General features: G+C 37.2%; 1 protein-coding gene across 34 annotated transcripts in view; it reads left to right on the forward strand.

Moving 5' to 3' along the window:
• LOC139133546 (eyes absent homolog 1-like) overlaps positions 1-20,959 on the forward strand; it is a 173,229-nt gene that overhangs the window by 82,874 nt on the left and 69,396 nt on the right. For 2 of the 34 annotated variants that reach the window (XM_070700219.1, XM_070700226.1), the window contains exon 1: positions 3,899-4,059. The exons of 25 other annotated variants lie outside the window; for them this stretch is intronic. In XM_070700219.1, the coding sequence (XP_070556320.1) occupies positions 3,931-4,059 (129 nt within the window). In that variant the 5' untranslated portion in view covers positions 3,899-3,930. Of the gene's footprint in view, positions 1-3,898; positions 4,060-5,158; positions 5,392-16,446; positions 16,663-16,842; positions 17,189-20,959 lie in introns of those variants that run through there. 7 more of the 34 variants (XM_070700235.1, XM_070700242.1, XM_070700245.1 and 4 more) reach the window with 5 other exon arrangements.

Here is a 20,959-nt window from a genome sequence, read left to right on the forward strand (position 1 = left end):
TGCAAAGGTTCTTAAATAATTTGCAAGTTAAACAGAACGGTGGTGAAACTAAATCTGCCTTTTAAGTATTGCATTCTACGAGAGGGTCGGTTGTAGCTATCCGACTTCCATCATCCGAAAAGTGAACTTTGACTCTGAACAACTCTTATCGCAGAGGAGTGGGCAGATGGTACTTCTTAAGAGTATGTTTTCAACAATAATGTAGTGTGCGGAAAAAACTACCAGCATCTGCAATCTGTCGAAAAATATGGTCTTGAGGCATGCAGACGGACCATGCCGGTGATGTTTTCTAATTGCCGACAGATTAGAAATAATCGTTTGTTGAAAATAATTACAATCGCAAATAATTAGACTCATCAAAAGAGAATATTAAAACCTAAATGTACTGTATCATTATACGCAATATCTGAGCACTAAAACAGCATATGAAAATGTTTATTTAAGACACCGTTGCGGTACTCTTGGGTGAAGCACATTTTTTTTCAGGCTTTATTTGTGATGATTTCAAACTCTTGAGAAATCTATACCTGAGCTCAGTGTCTACCAGCAATGTGTCGGGCTGGAATCTTTAAATTTTGAAATTGTGTGTAACACTTGAGGATAACTATAATCTCTGTTTATTACTGTTTTTGAATTTGCAAATATATAATGTCAAGGTTTGGCGTGAACATTAATCATCTTGATGTAGATGGTAATTTTAATAATCTGATAAAAATATGATGAGGGTTTAGATATTTAGATTCCCAGTATCAGTTGAATTTTGCATATTAGTGTGACTTTAATTTTTATCAGAGACGATTGTATAAGCATGACGCTCTTGGTGATATTTGCTAACAGAAGTCTTCTAAAAAACAACATTGTATTCTGTTTTAAAATGGTCATATTTTATCGTCCTCTGTATCCTGTATTTTATTTTAATCTGACAAAATTTTTTGGCAAAGAAAAGACTAAAGTTGGACGACCAATAATTTTCTAATTCTGGCAAAAACGTCAAAATAATGTACTCCTGTGACATCACACGGATGTACACACACACACACACACACACACACACACACACACACACACACACACACACATACACAGAGGACTTGATGCAGTGCTCACATTTCATCTTCAGTAGTAAACCAGGAAACACAAGGACATTTTGTCCTCCAGCGATCTCTGTTCAATTGTCATTTAAAATGTGCTGAGCTAAAAAACAAAAAAATTGCGTTGTCCATATAAAACTTGCCATGAACTGTTACCCTGCCTCATTCCGATTTTATGTCTGAAAACATTTTCCAAGAAATCATTCATTTTATTGCCCACATTGTCCGAGCATTAAATCGTAGACTCTAGACCTTCGCCGTGATAAAATGTTCTCCAAATTTAGTTATCGTTCAGCGTCACATACCATTTATCAAAGACGACTTTACGTGTAGTGAGGAGAGAATTAAACGCCAGACATTAGAACATGGTAGTCGGCAATTTTATTACCAGCCCATTGAGTACTGTCCATTTCAATGATTTTACCCAAGCCCTCTAATGGAAAATCTATTATGTTAGCATTTAAAGTCATAATTGTCAGTTTACTCCTTAGTACATTAACCTATGGGTGTACGGATGTCCTCATGGTCTGATATACAAGTATTTGGTGCTTTTTTGTGAGGAGTTTTGTTTACTTGTCTTACATAATGGTATTTTTCCTCCTCAGCTTCTTGTTTGTGGATTTGCTTTTTTCTGTAACATTGCTCGTAGTCGTCCAAATCAGCAGCTGTCTGTCAATGTATGTAGAAAATTATTCACTCAATTTTACACTGAAATGTATAAGACAAGGACTGTATTCTTTCTTTGACACCTTTCACCCTGGATCACAACTTTTGTATGCCAGTGTATTATGCCATATGCACTACCTGAGGTGCTTTAACCCTTTTACCAGCATGGTTTGAACCGATCCCATTGTTTTCTATGGTAAACTTGGACCTCTAGACAGGGAAATAGGGGTGAAAGAGTTAATGCTGAGTGGCAAGTCTTAAATGCAATGAATATTTGAGTATTATCTATTCACACTGGTGCAAAACTACAGTGCCTTGAAAAATGAAACACTTCTTTGGACTATAGGGATTTCAAAGTCGCTGTGGTTTTGGTTTAGCAACTGCAGTTTTAATATTGAATATTTTTTGGCTCTCCAGCCAATCGGTGAACTAGTATCACTGATCTTATAGTACAATATTCCATTTCATTCTTGAAAAAAATGCCATGAAATTGTGAAGATTTTTGTTTGATTTTTAAGAAAGTTGAACTTCAACATACATATAGAAGAAAAAGTTTACAAAATTCTGTGAATCTGTCTTGAACAAAACAGAAGCAGAGGAAAGGATTCTGTTTTTTAAATCGTAGTAGTAGTAAGGAATGTTTTCTCATTTATTTTAAATCCAAAAATGAGTGATTCAGATAAAGGGAAAAATATTCCTATTTTACAGTAATAATTGTTCTTAATCATGACAGAACTATATTGATAAACAAGTCTTAATACGTACAGAGTTCCTCACAGATTTTATTGACATAACCTCTTCAAGCTTTTAATGCTGGCTTTTCATCATCCCAAAATAATTTTCATGATAACCACGGTGGTTAGAAAACTATTGTACCTGTTTTGATGATCCTTTGTTAATTATGCTTAAAGAAAATGAGAAATGGGTAATCAATTGATTTTCTGTAATCGACCGGGCTGTTGTTGTTGTTGTTGTCGTTGGGTGAGTGTTGTTGACAGCTTGCTGTTGTATCGCATGATTGATTTTGTGATGTTGGTGGTCCTGCGTGGGCAGTGATGCAGAGATTGATGTAGAAAGTGGAGAGAGAGAGAGAGAGAGAGAGAGAGAGAGAGAGAGAGAGAGAGAGAGAGAGAGAGAGGGGAGATATGTTAGGGGAGAGAGAAAGAGAGAGGGGAGATGTTAGGAGAGAGAGAGAGAGAGAGAGAGAGAGAGAGAGCAATATAGAAAGGAAAGGCTCACCAACAGGTCAAATTAATTTTTAAGCGGGCAATGCTGGCAGTAGGGCAACATGGTTTGAGCAGTCATCACCAATTACCATGGCAACTACAGGAAGACAGAACAGGGGACTTGTGGCAAATTGTTTGAATGACACACGATGCAGGTGTGCTTGAAGCCATCAGCCAGCGAAATTGGCTCCCCAGAGTTGAAATAGGACGAGTCTTCAACCTTGCCTCGCAGTGTTCTCTCCAACTAGAGAATTTCACCATGACAATGTGTAGCTACTGTGTCAGCTGGAATCCTGTGACTGCCTGCAACATTTGCACTAATTCTCTCACATTGAGACATTTTTTTGGCCACCGAAAGAAAAAAATTTTGCCGATTTGAAAATTGATGGAGGGTCGATAGTCAATGGCAGGATCTTGATTGCTTCAGTTTACGCATTGTTCATGGTAATAGAAAAGCATGTCGGACATGGTGTATGTTAATTGAAAATTGACAAGCACCCGGTTATAGTCCAGATAATCTCATCTTTTGACTGAATTTTTTCATGCATATTCACTGAGCTTCTGAATGAGGGATGTATTCTCCACGTCAATGCTTCCGATATTTCTGAGGGGAGGGAGGGGGTTTCGGCTGGGTGGGTTAGCTATGTTGTTCTGTGAAGGGGTCTTAATTGTGTGCTCTAGCTTATGCGTTTTTTTTGTGTGTGTCTGCGTCGATCTCTACCGTGCACCCCGCGCTCAATAATGAGGAGACAAGCTTGCTTGGCAACGGCAAAGTAGGCTCTTTTGCCGTGGTAAAAGAAAAAACATTGAGGGCCACCTGAGCCTCAGATTCTGCATTCAAAGTATCTCTAATTGTGCATTTCCCTGTGGGGTTTGGCAATATAAATGGCTGTGGAGTCCGCTCTTAGGTACTAATAGTTGCTTTTGCCAGGCCCACTTTACCATCAATGTCTCTGTATAGCGTTCAACACGCCTGTGCAACGACTGATCGCTTTCCAACCTATGGCACTCATAGCTTCCACGCACAGTTCTTTTCCAGCATGCAGACTTGCTTCTACAGCCCGGCATTCATACAGGTTGGAAACAATTTCTTCACTATATAATTCTACTTCTCTTGTGTGCTGATAAAAAAATCTTTCTTCTCGTTAGTGTATGTCTGTTCGAACATATGAACAAGGGAACCGGACTCACAGTTATTTTAATTTCAGATATTTTTTTTCAAGTCATCAGTTAATTATTCGGTCGAGTAGCTTAGTCATTGCTGTGAAAGCAGAAGTCTACGTCAGTGTCATGTTGTGTGTTTTTCTGCTGGAAATGCGGTATCAATAACGCCAACTGAAATCTAGACGCGGAGCCCGCCTCTTCGCCGCTCGGCACTTGTAGCACCTATTGAAGCTATTGCAGTCAATTGTTTTATCCAATGGCACAGCAAACATTGCCAATTAACACTTACAATAAGCCGATCCAATTGCTTTCCTTTCATGTGACAAGCACTGAGGGGTGTCCGTTCCTACTAGTTTACAAGACTTCTCCGTATCATTACAAGCCGTGTCTTCGAATTTCACTCGGTCTTTATGCAGGGGTGTATTGGCGTATATATGGCAATATGTCGTTTATGTTTGTGTGTGAGATCCGAGCTGTGCTGTGTGGTAGTAAAAACTTCTCTTTTCAATGCGCCATCTTCAAACGATCTCTTTCTCTATTTTCTCGATTGAAATCAATCTCCAATGTGAGAAGCTGGAGTTTTTGTTGTGTTTTGCCCTCCATTGAATTTGAAAGACAGAGTAGTGTTTTATAAGTCGGCAAGCGGACCAAGATTAGGTTTCTGTCTCAGACTGTTTCAAGTGCTGTCCTAAATGGATTTTAACTGTAACATTCTTTTGTTCAATTGACATGAAAACAGTGAAAATTTTATCAAGATTAACGTCTTACTCGACGACAACCCAATGAAAGCTTTTAAAGTAGTTTTGCATGTTCAGACCTGAGCAACTTGGAGCGGATGTCCCCTTTTTGCCGAGGGAAATGTAACGTCTTTCTTTTGATCGGAAAATTGAAAGTAAACTTGTTTGAATTACAGTGCATACAGGTCTAATGAGGGGTTAATTGGGGGGCTTAACGACCTCTAGATAAACTATCATGGGTTTTTAGCCAATGTCGCTTGTTTGCTTTAATTAGACAGTGCTAAGGCTGGGGTAACTACACAATAGAAGTCGCCGGCTTTGGCATTGTGAAGGCCTGGCCGGGGTATTCATAGCGGTATCACACGAGCCAATAAAAACACCAGCCAGTCACGCACTTGTGAAGCTCTCCTCCAGGTTGTATCCAGACGCGCGCCAAGTCCGAGAAGTCACATACCAACAATTCTGGCAATATTTCTATCGGAGTTTAAGACAGTAACTTTTGTCCAGGTGAGCTACTGAAAATCTGTTTTGTTTTCACCAATGGGTGAAAGAAAAAAAAATTTCACTTATCTGTAAGAGACATCTTCAGCTGTGTACAGGAATGTTTACAAGCATGTTAGTGTTATACTGCAGCACAGGTATGTTTTGAAAATTTATCCCTGGTTTAATGTGAAGCGGGTTGTGTGAGGGATCAGTCTCATGATGAGGTAGGATAGATTTTCCCTCCGTTTGATTCTCAAAGCTATCTCCATTACCCTGTAACAAGCCAATCTCAGTGTACGGTTTGTGTATTGGGTAAAATGTGACAGCAACAACTCTAAACTTCTTTTTTCTTTCTTTTCGATGTTCCGCATATCATTTGCTCTGCAAAAAGATTTGCTTTCTAAAACACAGGATATGTTTCAAGAAGTGTCTGTCTCCGAGAGTCTCCAGTTTCCCCCGTTTAAGCATGAATCAGAATCTGATTCAGTTTTTTCTCTGCATATTAGTATCTCAGAATTTTGAATCTGTTTTTTTACGGATCTGGAACCAGAACTGTTTCACTTCACACAAAATGATCTCCTACTTCACTGACAGTAAAGTGAACACGACACAAATGTTAAGTTGAATTGCCCGTCTAATAACCATATAGGAATTTTTTCACCTTCCCAATTTTTATATCAAATAAATTTTTTAACGAGTTGCTTTTCTGTAATTACGTTAAATTTTTGTAATTTAATTATTGAAACTGCGTAAATTAATTATTGTGTCAATTGGTCACAGGGGCGTTGTGTTTTTGTGTTTGGTGTTGAAATAGTATCGGTCTTTTATTTTAGTTTCATATTTCAAGAGTGTGTTTGTGCAAGAATTTTCTCTGATTAAATGTGAAGTCAGGTGATATGTGGATAGTGAAATCATGCAACAGGACATTTCGGTCTTATGAATGAAACAGGAAAAATATGGATGAGCTTATTATTAATCAGATAGAAATAGTGAACTTACAGTCAGATTTTTAAGTCCTCTGTTATTCAATTTTAGCAAGTGAATATTGTGAACAGTTATTTCAACGTGTAGCAATCTGTCAAACTCCGGAGAAAAATGCTAACAATTCTAGGTTTATGATAGATTTTATACACTGTCTTTACAGGTTGCTGTGAAGTAAAAAAAAAATTTCCCTTTCTCATATTTGACAGCGCAAGATTAAAGCTAATTTTTACTGTGCTTTTCAGTAATTTTTTCTCACAAGTAGTATCAGTGAGTTCTGAAGATTGGTGCATGTGTCATTTGCAATATTGCTCCACTTCCCTTCAAGGAAAAGTGGAAAGAGCTTGGGTCCATTGATACATCCACTGTTCAGTTCATCGTACAATTTTTTCCAACACCACCACACTTTAGAATTTTACAGTGCAGCTTGGAAAAGCAAAAAAATCCAAGAACCCGTAGAGGCGGGCGTTTGAGTGTTTGTTTACATTCCAGATGCCATTCAGTAGCAAGTGGCAAATACTTCACAGTTTGCAGAGAATATGAATGAAGGATGCCGCGGGATATTGTGTCAGTTACGCCTGTGCTTCATTTTGAAGGAAGAAAAACTTAACTGCCAACACATCTGAACGACTCTCCATGCCTGGGAAACAACCTTTTTTTAAACTGCAATCACTCATACATGATATTGGTTTCCCCAAAGAATGAAGTTGCCGCTTTTTTGTTGTCCAGTTTGATTTAATTTTGAGCCAGATGTATAACTTGAGAAATCAGGGATGTTGCTCAGAATTGTAAAATGTAGCAAAACTGTGGCCGACAAGACTGACTTTCAGCTCTGCCTACTGACAACACTGATTAACAAAATTATGATAAACTACCGGTAGTTTCCAATATTGAAAAGAAACATGAACTCAACATCTTGCGCTTTCTAAGAAAAACTAAAGCACTGTAGTTTTTAATTGTGATAAGAACATCGATTTGATCAACATTTTGTGAGTGAATTACTGTATTTTGAGATGATTCTTCATGACATGTCTAAAATGCACCAAAACTTTGTCCCTTTGATGAATTTTCTTTTTGACATGTTGCCAATAATCGTGTCTGGTAAAATCAGCAAATCATTAGTGTCGTATGACAGGAATAAAGGAAGTCCCTGCAGATATGTGTAAAGGTCTATGTGTTTGTTTTATTTTTGTTTGTTTTTGTGTATTTGTCTTGTGACTTTGGCTGTATCATACCACTTCATTGTTACCTTTTCAATTCTTGTCTTTCCTTTAAACATTCCTTCACAGAGATAACCCTTTTGATCATTTTTGAAAATTTTCCAAGTGTCAACTATTTCATACTACTTGACTTTAAAGGGGCAGTTCTTGATCCTTGGTTCTGGCATCAGTGGTTGTTGACATTGACTGTTCATGTGACATTAGTGTTTCGTTCTCCTTTGAAAGTCAAGCACAGTTAGTCAATTTGCTCAGAGATAAAGCTAATAATAAACCTGCCCCTTCAACCTGTTCAGCCATCAATGCCCTGAAACCAGACCCTCAGTCGCCACTGATAACAATCAGTATGGGCCAAACCTAGGTGGTGAATATTATAAATACTGTTTAATTTGTCCGTTGTTATTGTTAAATAGCATAATTTTCATAATCTTAAAAAATGTCAACAATGTATTAAAATTCATTTGTGGTAGGAAAACATTTGCATTCATAAACATCAATAGTGTGATGCCTCCATGCTTGGGTATGCTCCCCAGCTTTTTACAGTTGTATCGAATTTATAGTTTGCTTGTTTCATTTCATCACAGTTATTATAAAATCATAATAATTTAAAATCATTAAAATTTGTTTGTATACATTAATTTCTGGTAGAAAAACAATTGCAGTTACGTATCGGGTAAATCAAAAGATTGATTCATCAATCCTCGAATATGTCCCTGAGTTTTTCACAGTAGTGTTGAATTCACAGTTTGTCACGGCAACATATCTGTTTTTCTCACTCACTATCTGTCATTCAGGTATTACCATGGATACAAAATACTGCAAATCTTCAGCTTCATCCTTCAAATGCCTATTAACTCCACATCAGCTTAATGGTCTTTTATTTTTCGCAAAATGCATCATTTGGCGCACTTTTAGCCTGTCAGCTGTGCGAGGTCTTGGTCCCCAGATTTTTACCAGTTGGCGAGTAACAAGCAGAAATGAACCAAAAGCACTTACTACAGTAATTGATATATAAAACAGCTGTGAATTAATAAAAGATGGAATCAAACTGAACAAAGACACTCATTTTGGGTAAATTTTACAGGAATTTGGTCGTAAACCGCTCTTAATTACCAAAGAAATGATATGCAAAGTGAAATTTGACACTTTTGGTTGCAAAAAATTACGATTTGTTGGTATTGCGAAGGTTTTATGCGATTGGTACGATGTCGACATCTTGCGCAGAACCAGGGATTTGGACACAAATCTGTAAAATCTGCAATTGTGTGTGTGTGGTGTATAATGCATTAAGTAGATGGACAGTTGTGTTGGTTCAGGTGTTACAGTAAATCTACATTGTAGACTCTTCAAATTAACAAGTGTCTCAAAGCCTTGTACAAGGTCAGAAGTTAAAGGTCAATGTAGTTTGACTGTCCACTGTCTTAAGGCAGTCACTAATATTTACCAAATACTGGTATTAAACCTTGAAATGCTGTAATTCTTTGAACCTAAATTTCTGTGGAACATTTTACCAATTTTCATGAATTTTTCTGTCATTCTTGGATAATTTTGGACCAAATGGACATCACATTTCATTAGCTACAGCTTTTTATCAAAATTTTGGCAAAAATCTGACAAAAAGTGACTTGGGTATATTTTATAAATATGAGAAAAACTTACATGGGTGCTCGAAGGGTTAAAGTTTACAAGTTACTATTTGTAGTTTTTAGTATTGAGTATCTATTTTACTCTACTTTGCATTAAATTATCCAATATTAAATGCAGCAGAGTGCCATTCTGGTTCACAAAGATTTGCCCCGTGCTGGCAGATTGGTTTTATAGAATCTGGGCATTGAAATTTTTATGCCAATAATATAATGCCTTATTGCCTTTCTTCAGCCAATCATAATCCAGGACAGAGAAGTTCAGCCGATGAAAGTGTTACTCTTAAGGAATTGTTCAGTACAATATGATAATATAACACATTTATTGAGTTAATCTCGTCTTTTTTTTGAAAGATGATGTGTACTTGTTGTCTGAAAGTTATAGATAACAGGTTCATACTAGTTTAGCTGTAATATGACAGACCGGCAGACAGATAACCAGGCAGATGGACAGACAGACAGAGAGACAGATATGTACAGGTAGCAACTGATTGCAAATCACAAGGTGTATACCTTTCATTTGAGTCTGTCAATTTGCATTAATATTCACACAGTTGGTGAAATTGAAAATTGCAAGATGCTGGCCAGTATTCAGTTGTGTGTATCGAATTCACTTCCTTGCTAATAATAGTCGCCCGGAGAGGTTTTGAAAATGCAGAATTGGGGACGAAATTGCTTCGTCCGTAGTCTGTCTTCTCGTCTTTATGATGACTTGCCTGATAACCCTGAAATTGTAATTCCTTGTTGTCGATGTCACGTTGTTAAGGTGAGCCAGGATGCAAATTGGAAGTTTAAAAATATCCGTGCCATTAGCAAGTCATCGTCATAGTTTGTTGAGAGTGCGTAGCTGTTTGTGTTCATGGGGAAAGTGGTAGGCGAAGTTGTCACAAGAATCAAAAGAATTGCTAGCTAAATTTCTAGTTCTCAAGTTGTTGGCTGTATTGATAAGTAGGTGCTGGTTTTGTGGGCTTTTGTTTGCAGTGGAATGATAATGGACTGTTTCGGCGACATGGCACAGAATTTGAAGAAAACAGAAAAAGAAGAAAACTGATGGTTATACAGGAAGGCTGTGCCCCACTCAGTGTCTGCAAATTTCTACATGTGAATTGTGTAGAAATGCCAGCATAATAGTGTCACTGTTTGATCACTAATATGCAAAAAATAAATAGAAATCATGCCCATAAAAATGGTGCTTTTTACTCAATGACGGAGCAATTTAAACTATAAAAATTGCATTAATGTAAGAGATTGCTGTCGTTTTGGTTGTTTGACAGTTGCTCGGGTATCGCAAGAGAAATATAAACCTCGGATTTGCAGCTTTTTAAAAATTTTTGATTTTGTTAGGTGTGGAGGAAAGGTATCAGTTGATGTGGTGTACGGTATGTTGCAGTCATAAAAAACACCTGAGAAGACAGATAACCCTGGTATCATGTATCACAGTGACAGTACGGCAACACTCTGTGAAAATTCACCGTTTGTCTCCGGCTTACATCCGTGATTTGATATCAAAGGTTTGTGACTGTGCAGAAAACAGGGTAAAATCATGCTTCCGATATCAGTTTGAATTATTTCAGTTATTATTGGAACAATAAACCTACATTTTTTTATAAAATTTTTAAAAATGAGAAAATTGGAAAATCAAAGGATGAGCGGTTGAGTATTCTTTCCCAGAATGCATTTGGAATCACTGGGGGAAGTTTTAAAGACAAAATGGAAGGAAACTTGGAATTTCAGTGGTTCTCTATTAAGCTTGTTAAGTCGATATGTAGACATTGTTAAAACTTGAATGTTTTTAATAAATCGTGACTTGATTAGAAATATCATTGTCAATCTTATCTGGGTTAAATAGATTCTTTCGTGTACGTAAAATTTCATAAAAGTGTTATCAGAGATGTGCCTGCTGTCGACATGATAAGACCATTCAAAGATGGCATGATTCCACAATTCTTGGAAATTGGAAATTAATATCTGAAGGTTGTTTGCCCTTGAAAGATAACTTTCAGAAGTACACAGAATTCAACTTTTAAATAGTCTCAAATTTCTGTTCTGTTTTCGTGCTAAATGCTGCATTTTTTTCATATTTTTCAATGATTTCTAAGATGTACTTCAAGTTGTTGGTCAGGAAATATTGAAATATTTGCAGGTATTGTTTAAAATTGTGTTTCTGCGAGAGGCAGCTGTTTTTATTTTTGATATTAAACAGAAGTGACATTATTGAGCATAAATTTCCCCGAAAAACCTGATCATCCTTATTGAGACTGTTTGCTTCTGATCTTAAAAAAGCACAGTATGAGATTCAGAAAGCTCAATAGTTTACACTTTCCGTATGATTTATTTTCATGGTGAAACTGTGAAATTTCATGAACACGCAGCTCAGCTGTACATTATCAAAATACTGGTGGACTGATAATCTCAATCAGATGTTAACCCTTTGAGAGCTGTAATTTTTCCCACCTAAATTTTAGTGCAACATTTTACAAATTTTCATGAACTTTTCCGTATTTGTGTTTGTAATTTTGGAGCAAAAGGACATAACTTTTCATTGAATACAATTTTTTATCAAAATTTTGAGATAATCTGAGAAGAAATTGTCTTGATTTGAAAAAAAATTTGTCTGCACTATATTTTAAAAGTTGACTTTGGCACTCAAAGGGTTAAAACAAGAACATGTTTTTGTTATAGGAAGCCATTTTGCACAAGGTGTTGGTCTTTTCTTAAGGTGAACCCTGTCACTGACAAATGTATCAATATCTCAAACTACAAAACTGATAAATCTTGCCTCGATTTCTATGTCACCAGTGGACCGTGTAAATGGGGTAAGTTGTTAAAAAATAATTAGAGACCTGCGGGAGCTCTCTGTCAGGGGAAAATCTACTCACAGACAACAGTGAATTAGGAGGGAAAAAATGTTCCGCAAATCTCACCAGAACCAAGAAGCACATGAAATTTACATGAATACAGATTTGGAGTCGGGGGAAAAGAGGGGGATAAAGGGAAAAGAGGGAGAAATGGGGAATGTTGGGATTTAGTGGATCAATTAGTATGTTTCGGTAGGTCTCAATGCATTGTTAGGGACTAAATCCATGCAGCAAGATCATGTTACAATCCTGGTTAGTGCGCCAAGATAATAAGTCGCATAACAGCAAGGTAGAGCTCCGTTAACCAGCCGTGATTCAGAGCGACTTCACAGCCCGTGGCTACGTAATTTTTTTTGCCTGAAAAGCTACGTAATTTTTTTTGCCAGAAAAGATGAAGAATGAGGCAGAGAATAAAATAAAAAGCGACAATCTGTAAAATTTGTTAGCAGAAATCTCTTTGTGATGGTGAAAGTGATCTTTGACGTGCATGTGTGTGTGTGTGTAGATATAGAAAAGTAAAATTGCCGGGTTCTGTTTGAAATGGATGACTTTAAGATTAAGAAGAGAAGAGACAGGATGCTGGGAATTAGTGTCTAACGAGACCTGTAATGTTTTAGTTCAACTGTGGAATCGAGTAATTGCGTAGATAGGAAATGAATGTGCCCTCACACAGATTGAGGAGAAGCTCATGCTCAGTTCATATTGGAAGCCTCCGAGCTTTTTTCCAGTTTTGTGTTTGTGTCATATTTCCTCCACTGTCACTTCCAACTGAGTAGCAAATTTGACATGTTCTTTGTGTTTGTCGTACAGATGCATTCCATTGGCACTGATGGCATGAGTCTACCAAGATATTAATTGTACGCTTGGTGGAAACTTTAAGTATTCATTTCTTGTATTTCTGTTCTTGATATTTTATTTTAACCAGAGAGCAAAAACAGATCAAAACTACAGCAGTATTTGTTTAGAAATTTAGGACATTAATGAAATTTTGCACGGCACTTTCTGATTAAACTACAAATATTTGGCAAAATAGCTTGTACAATTTTCCCATCATAGTAGTTGCATTGACTATTGAAAAATTTTAGGTCAAAGGTTCATTAAATACACACATATAACTCAGTTTGCAAAGATGACAAGGTTTATTTTATCTTGAACACAGTTTTACAAAAGCACACAGATTAGTTTGTCCAGTTCTTCAAAACTTCTTCAAGACTTTTCATTGGCTACACTGTTGTGAAAATTTGAAATACTTGCAATAGGTGATGTGTAAGGGGATCCTAACAGTTGTAAATTTTCAGTAAACGTAAATAAGTTTGCAAATTTTACCATTGTTTGCTGCACGGGAGACTTTGTTTTGTCATTCAGAAAAGTGGAAAAGAAAACTGATGATGTTAACTGTCTTTCCAGACAAAAGTCTAAATCCGTCAGTGATTCCTCAAAACACAAAAACAATCACTATTTTGAGTTTCTAGTACTGTTACATTCAAACCCTTACTTTGTCAGTCAAGTCAAAAGTTTCCTGGTTGTCCTAGTATTTCTCATTTCAGTTATTTCGATATGCGTTGCAAAAGTAAAAACTAAAGGGGTGAAATTCAACCTAACTTTGGAATTACTCCCAGGGCATTCCATGCAAACACTTTATCCATAATTCGACTATTTTGTAATCCATCTACACACTACTGTATTGATATAGAGATTACTTTATAATCCCTATATTTTACTAATGGAAGATTTTTGGACCTACATTCATTGATAAAACCTTTTTATCAAGTATTCGGGAAGCGTATTTGTGGATTTTTTTATGTAGTCGTACATATATAGTCATACACTATATATAGTCATACATTTTTTTCACAAATGTGCTTTATGGAAAAAGTGTTGGTCTTTTTCAATTCAGAATGTGAATTAAAGGCTGTTTTTTCTGCAAATTTCAAGACTTTCACAAATTATACTGGTTATAGTGTATGCTGTTTTCTCACAAGCGCCATGATTTTTACAAAATGTGTGACGATTACACAAAAAACCTCAGCGTGATGGAAGAGATCAATACAGGATACAAATTCCAGTGAAATTTTAGAATATTTTGCATCAGTGATGTAGAAAGTCATTCTTCCATGGGTCAGAAGTCAGAGTTCATCGTCATAGCAACCGTACATGTATTGAAGCAGGGGCCTGATATATTTATTTGTACACTTGGGATGATGACTTCGATAAGAAGTGTCTTGTTCTAGGATGATCAACTGTTCAGAACAGTAACAATCTTCGGAGGGTTGCAGTGGAGTTTTCCAGATCAGCTGAGAATAGTATAACTGTATGAAGTTGAAGCCAATGGTAAGAGCACCACAACCTACAGATGTATAGGATACCACCGATAACAAGATATTTCCCTGAGCTTAGAAACTAGATCATGACCTACATACATAGTCAGTGTACTTTTGATGTGATTTCACTTCACAGCTTTCAAATCTTTCTTTGTATTTAGGGACCAATTTTTTCAATGTCAACAGTTGAGAGAGAGAGAGAGAGAGAGAGAGAGAGAGAGAGAGAGAGAGAGAGAGAGAGAGAGAGAGAGAGAGCATTTACACACATCACAATATTATATGTGTGTGTGTGAGAGAGAGAGAGAGAGAGAGAGAGAGAGCATTTACACACATCACAATATTATTGTGTGTGTGTGTGTGTGTGTGTGTGGTGTGTGTGTGTGTGTGTGTACAAATTTTTCATACAAAAACTTTTGATTTCTTATTTGTAAGTGAAGTTCAAAATTCTAGATAATTTATGAAATCAAGAAATAGAAGTCTCGTTGCCATATAGCTAAAGGTGTCATTTATAATCAGCCTAGTGTAGCGTGACACCCCGCTTCCCCCGATTGATTACAATGAGATGTGAAAGTGAGTGAAAATTACAAAGTTGTCACAGAGGGCACTCCAGTGTTTTCTTATGAGAGCGTTGTGGTTCAACCATAGTATCACAGGTGATATACTCAACATACCAATAACACTCACCACATTAAAATACAGTGTATTTATATCAGAGGGGTCCACCTGCACATTTAACCACACCCCTTCGTTGGTGACTGTATGGAATATTCCACCACAGAATACGATGAGGGTTGTTCCATAATCATTGTCACATAGGGGATGATGACGGTTGGTGTTTTATTGTTTAGAGTTCGTGTCTGCCCAAGGTATGATGGCAAAGAACCAGCCAGCAAAAATGCAATGCAAATATTGGTAGGAGGGACTGCTTCATTAAGAAACATGAATAGCGTTCTCATTCATATCTTGTTGGTTTACACTCCAGAGGACATGAGTATTTAGCTTTATATTCTCAATTAAAAACAAAATGCAGTAAAGTTTACAGTATCTGAAAATGAGTATTAGCAAAAAATAGAGATAGAATGAACGAAAAATACATCATGAACTCAAGAGTAAAATTCTGGCGGCAGAGTTAGTTCAATAGACATTTTAATTTAAATCATTTTTTGGGATTTTTAAGAATGTTTTTTTATGGTACATGACCCATATTTTCAGACTTACAAATGCCAGAGAACACTCTGTTTGGTATTGATTTTTGCGAATGTCGATTGGGGTATTTAATCCAAAAATCTACGAATGCTTGCATTTAAAAGAAAAGCAGATACATCATATGTTCCTATAAATAACAAGGCAGCTGGTGTTGCCACAGTAAAGATATTTTTTTGGAGTGGTGGAGGCCGAGATACTGTTGAAAAGCATAATAGAGTGGTCAAGGGGATGCCTCCACTGGTGTTGTTAGTGTTTGGGCCACAGCAAGATACGATTGCAACAAGTTACAAAGTGAGAACATTTCGGCAAAAAAAATGGTGAGTGAATGAAGCAGATGGCAGATGGCCCGATGAATGAGAGAATTCAAATAAATAAGCCAGTATTGAGTCTCGGGAGGATTGACATTTTCCTGTGGGATTCCTTGAAAAGGCCTTGCCTAAATCACTGCTACAGAGCTGTTTGCGCAGCCCTGCTTTGTGCAGTGCCGACAAGATCCGCAGAGAAATAGACCAATTTTTGGGCTTTATTTTGGCTAAACTGTTAAAGACGCTATTCCGTTTACCATACACTGCGGAGTCCTCCCTCTGCCTGGAATTAAACGTCAATTTTAATTACAACCAATTAATTACTGATTAAGAAGCGGAAGTGATCAGTGATGTGATGCAGCTGTACAGGAGGCCATGGACAGATTTGCTTTGTTTTTGTGCTTCTGAAACGCTGTTTTTTCGGCCGCTGTTTGTCTTGGAAGTGCCCAGTAGAAATGCTATGTATCACAGCATTCCCCGATGAAAGAGGTGTTTCACTATGCCCATAGAGCTTCAATACGCAGGAGTGAATCCGTAGCAAGCCAAGCACACACATGGCAGGTTGCCTAAGCATGTATTGTCATGTAGCAGTGCTCACGGTGCGCCGACAGTAAAATCTGATGGTTATTTGCTCAAGCGCTTTGCTAAATCCATGTACAATCCCTCCAAGCGGATGCTGATTCTGGGTCAGACAGGCCAGTTAGCTAACCCTGCATTGTGACTCTTTCTCTCTCTCTCTTCCAGTGGTCTGTAACTGTCAGGAGGTAAGTCCCCTCTCAAGCATTTTCTCTCAGTCATTCGGCGTGCGATCAGGGTTTTCTTCAGTTAGATGAGGTTTTGCGATTTGTAAGAGGATTATTCATTGGACCAAGATTGAATGAATGAGTCGTGTGGTGGCCTTGTTGTGATCCAATATAGGTAAGGGATTCAGTGAAACGCTTGAGTCTGCTATGTGCTGTGTGGCTGCCACAGTCTTTCCTCTCAGCAATAATGTACTCATTCAACCGGCTGCTATTAACCCAGTTGTGAAAACGATCATGTTTTAGTTCAGCTGCGTGCTTCAACTACTTGTGAATTTTACGGCAGAGAAGAGCAGGCGGCTCCACCCCGACCTGAGTGACACAGCATCCGCGGCCCCGGTAGCACAGGCCTGTCTAACCGAGCAGAGCCGGTGCATGCGTTATATGTGTGTTTTGATAAAAGGCAGTGACTGCCGTGATTAAGTAAGTGTGTAAGCCGCATCAATGGTGCTTGCGATGGACAGTTGCAATGGACTGTATGTTTTCTAAGGTAAATCGGCGGCTCTATTGAGCACGTTTCAGTGATCTTTCAAAAACACCACCATGCCATCAACCGCTCTCATTTCATTTTCCCCGCCAGCTCAGTGTGTACTCGCTGTGTGTATATATGCTGCTTAATTGCTTACCGGGCATTATCTGTGCATATTGCTGTTTGCAGTATTGAGTGTGTTTATACTCAAATCAAAATATCTCTCGCAAGTGCTGTGTTTCCCAGAAACCAACAATGTATCCGAGGAAGTCATTAATGACACGTTGAATATGTTTTATTACGCTTTCTCTGTCACTAGATGCCGTCTTTCTCACATTGATTGATTGCGCGTTTATTTAGACTTATAAATTCTAGATGCGCCAGGCATGTTTTGTGATGAGTGGCTCAGGTCCTGGATGTACTGACAAATCGACTGGAGTGTATTGGCGTCTAACTGCAGCTCTGTTGTAATTTCAAATCGCATATTATCCAGTATCCAGTGAGTTTAAATTTAGTGGGTTCACAGAATAAATAACAGCTAAGTAGGTTAGGAGTAATAAAAGTCACTTTATGCAAATCAGGGTCTCCTACATGTGGCTTTCCCGAGAACCTGACTACAATATAGATACTACTGGCAGTGCTATCACAGATAAGCCTTAAAATTGCACTGCAGTTCATTTGAAAATATTTTTTACAATTTTGAACCGTTTTTCCAGGGAGGACCAGAGATATATCACGAGTCACACATCACAGTTGCAGAATTAGACTACAATTTTGTTGAGTATTGTGTTTACAATTTTGAACGGTTTTTGTGGATTGGACAAAAAAATCACCCAAATCACCCAATGGTGCATTCCATGTAAATATTTTAGAAGCTTTTATTTCATTGATAATTTAAGATCATGCTGTAGCTGTCTGAACTAGATGTTGACTATTTCCAGTGGGGAAAGAAAATCCTTTTCTATGATTCCACAGTATACTATAACTTTCATTTCAAAATTATCGTATCACATGATTTTGCATTCATTCAACTATTCAAAATGAATTCAAATTTCTGTAAAAATTGTGAGTGAATTTTTTTTACCGGTAGCTATGGACAAGAAACAAATACAAATTGTAGCAAGCTCGCTAACAGTCTTCAGCAGAGTTTATTTTGAACCTGCAAGTGTAATTACAGATAGTTGAATGACGTAAATGATGTGTTGATTAACCTCATAATTAAATGCCAATAGATATGAACACAGAACAGCGAGTGCAAACACTTTAAAATAATATCTTGTATAATGTGGCTCTGAAGTCGATCATTTTCCTAATGTGTATTTAAGTAAAAATATGCACATTTCTTCATCGATGTGAGCTTTATGTGTGGATGTCTGTGTCTACAGACTTGATGATGGGCTTTGTTTAATTAAATTATTTCCAGCACGGTGGGAACACAAAGCGTGAGGCGGGAATCCGTTGTATTTTTCCTGCGTTTCTCTTTTGTTTAATCATGTGACCAGGCTGCGAGGCATGTCATGTGTTGTTAAGGCGAAGGAAGTTCATAGAAATGGAGGGTGTATGTTGTACTGTGAATTACCCGCTGATTTGCTCGCCGACTGCCATAGGTCCTTTACTGCCTGTCATAATTATCTGTAACATTTTGATAGCTTGCAACCAGCATCGTTGCTCTTGTCAGTCCCTGCAATGTCTAGCACAGTCATTTTTCTCCGAATCACCTGACTGTCAAATCTTGTCACTAATTTCTCATTTACACATCCCTTTCCAGCATTTTTCTGTCCGTCTGTTGTTTTTTGAAATTACCGGGCATATGTGAGTTTTGCTTGATGTTGCATATTTTGATATCTCATGGCCATTTCTGTTCTATTTTAAAGCCAGGAATCATTTGGGTTGCCATGGTGCTTTGACTCTGAGCCACTATTCAGTCATTTGTCGCCATGGGTTGGAAAGTAGCTGGTAATATCCTTTCCTTTCTTTCCAAACCCACTGTTTCAGGATGTAGCCGTTCCAGTGCCCGCATGGCATACAGCAGTCAGTTCCAATATTGACTAATTTCCTCGGCATTTTTCACCATTTTGTGTCTCGCCTATCTTCCCATACGATGCGAAAACATGCTACTTAGAAATTTCCTGAAATCTGTCAGTTTATAAATACTGTTTACATAATGTTACAAATGCCGAGATTAAAAAATCATTATGTTATTGTTCATACAACACCTAATGATCAGGACAAACATTATTTGCATTGTGTTTGCTTTTACCAGTGACGAAAAAATTGTCATTGTCGTAAGTATTTGTCATTTTACAAACCCGACCATAAATTTAAATGATCCAAAATTTGTTGAAAAATAAAAGAAATCTTTAGTTTTTAAACTAGAACAAGTGAAATTATAAGGTGTAGTACATTTGTAATTTGTGTGAAATAGTAAAGATGCAGATTTGTTTATGTTCATAGTGATGTTACATATGAGTGCTATTTGGACGATACTTAGTGACAAATATTTTGTAAAGTGTACTTTGCTGATATTTGTAGAGTATAGCCAGTGCTTATGAGGTACTATGGTGGTCTATAACTTGCCCTATGTGCAGTCTGCCTTTTCTGAGGTCAGAAGTCAGCACAGGTGTCAATCATTCATAAAGTTGAAGTAGCAAATCAAAATTTGGCATAGCACCAGTGTTTGACATTTTGTAGCCCTGTTTCAGACCATATAACGATGGTTTTGTCTCAGAATGTCTTTTTCACTCCCGAGACAAGTTTTTTAAGGCACTGGTCATCATTGCTTGTGTCTTTTCTTGAAGATGTTTGAAGACTTGAAATTAGAATTCATTTCCTTAAAAACATCACAGCAAGATTCATGATGTGTAACCCTTGCATCACCAGACTCTGGTATACAGTCATTATTTTCACATTATGAAACTATTCACTAGGACGTGGGGATAAAAGGATTAAATTATTGCAAAGTTTATCATCTATTCATGACATGTATCGTCATAATAGACATCACTTATCACCGACACAGTCAACAGAATAATAAGATTATAAATGAATTCCAATAAATTAGGATGACAAATTTCATCCAAAACAGAATTCACAGTATTTTGTCGCTGTCTGGAAATAGCATTAATATAACAGATATCCTACCTGTTAATATAATATAACATTTCTTTTGTCTCTCAAAATGGCAAAAATGAATTTTAAATGTTATGGTTTTTAACTAAAAATAATGACAAGTATGGAAGTAGCAAGAATGATATATGGACTGGAGAAGTCGCTGCCAATATGAGCGTGTAGTCTGATAAATTTATTACAGATTTACACTTTGGAGTGAAATATTCAGAAGCTTAGCTGGCAGCGTACACATCTTTGTCATCTAACTGATTAGAAATAAAATTGGAGTCAAAAGTTATTCCGTTGACAACCTTGTTCATCATAAATCATATTAAATGCCTCATAATAGTAATTATCTTTTATTGCCGATATTACAATACTCGTATCGGAGACAGAATAGGTGATGTCAATTTGGCGTTATCTTCAGAGAAAAAAATTGTTGAAATATTGATAATCAGGAAACCTGGTTTTTAATCAACAGATAAGGGTAATTAACTGGTTGAGTAATTGCAGACAGACAAAGTTTATGAGAGTCAGGGTGTAGCTGTACTGTTGCTGTTTGATATTGTTGACTGTTACAAATGTGTGGCTTTGGTGTGAATGAACTCAGGCGGGATATAATGTGATGTGTTTTTAACCCTGTGAGTGCCAAATCAAATTTGTCCCATTTACAAATATACCCTA

Source organism: Ptychodera flava, chromosome 5 (assembly GCF_041260155.1).
Source record: "Ptychodera flava strain L36383 chromosome 5, AS_Pfla_20210202, whole genome shotgun sequence".
NCBI classification, from domain to species: domain Eukaryota; kingdom Metazoa; phylum Hemichordata; class Enteropneusta; family Ptychoderidae; genus Ptychodera; species Ptychodera flava.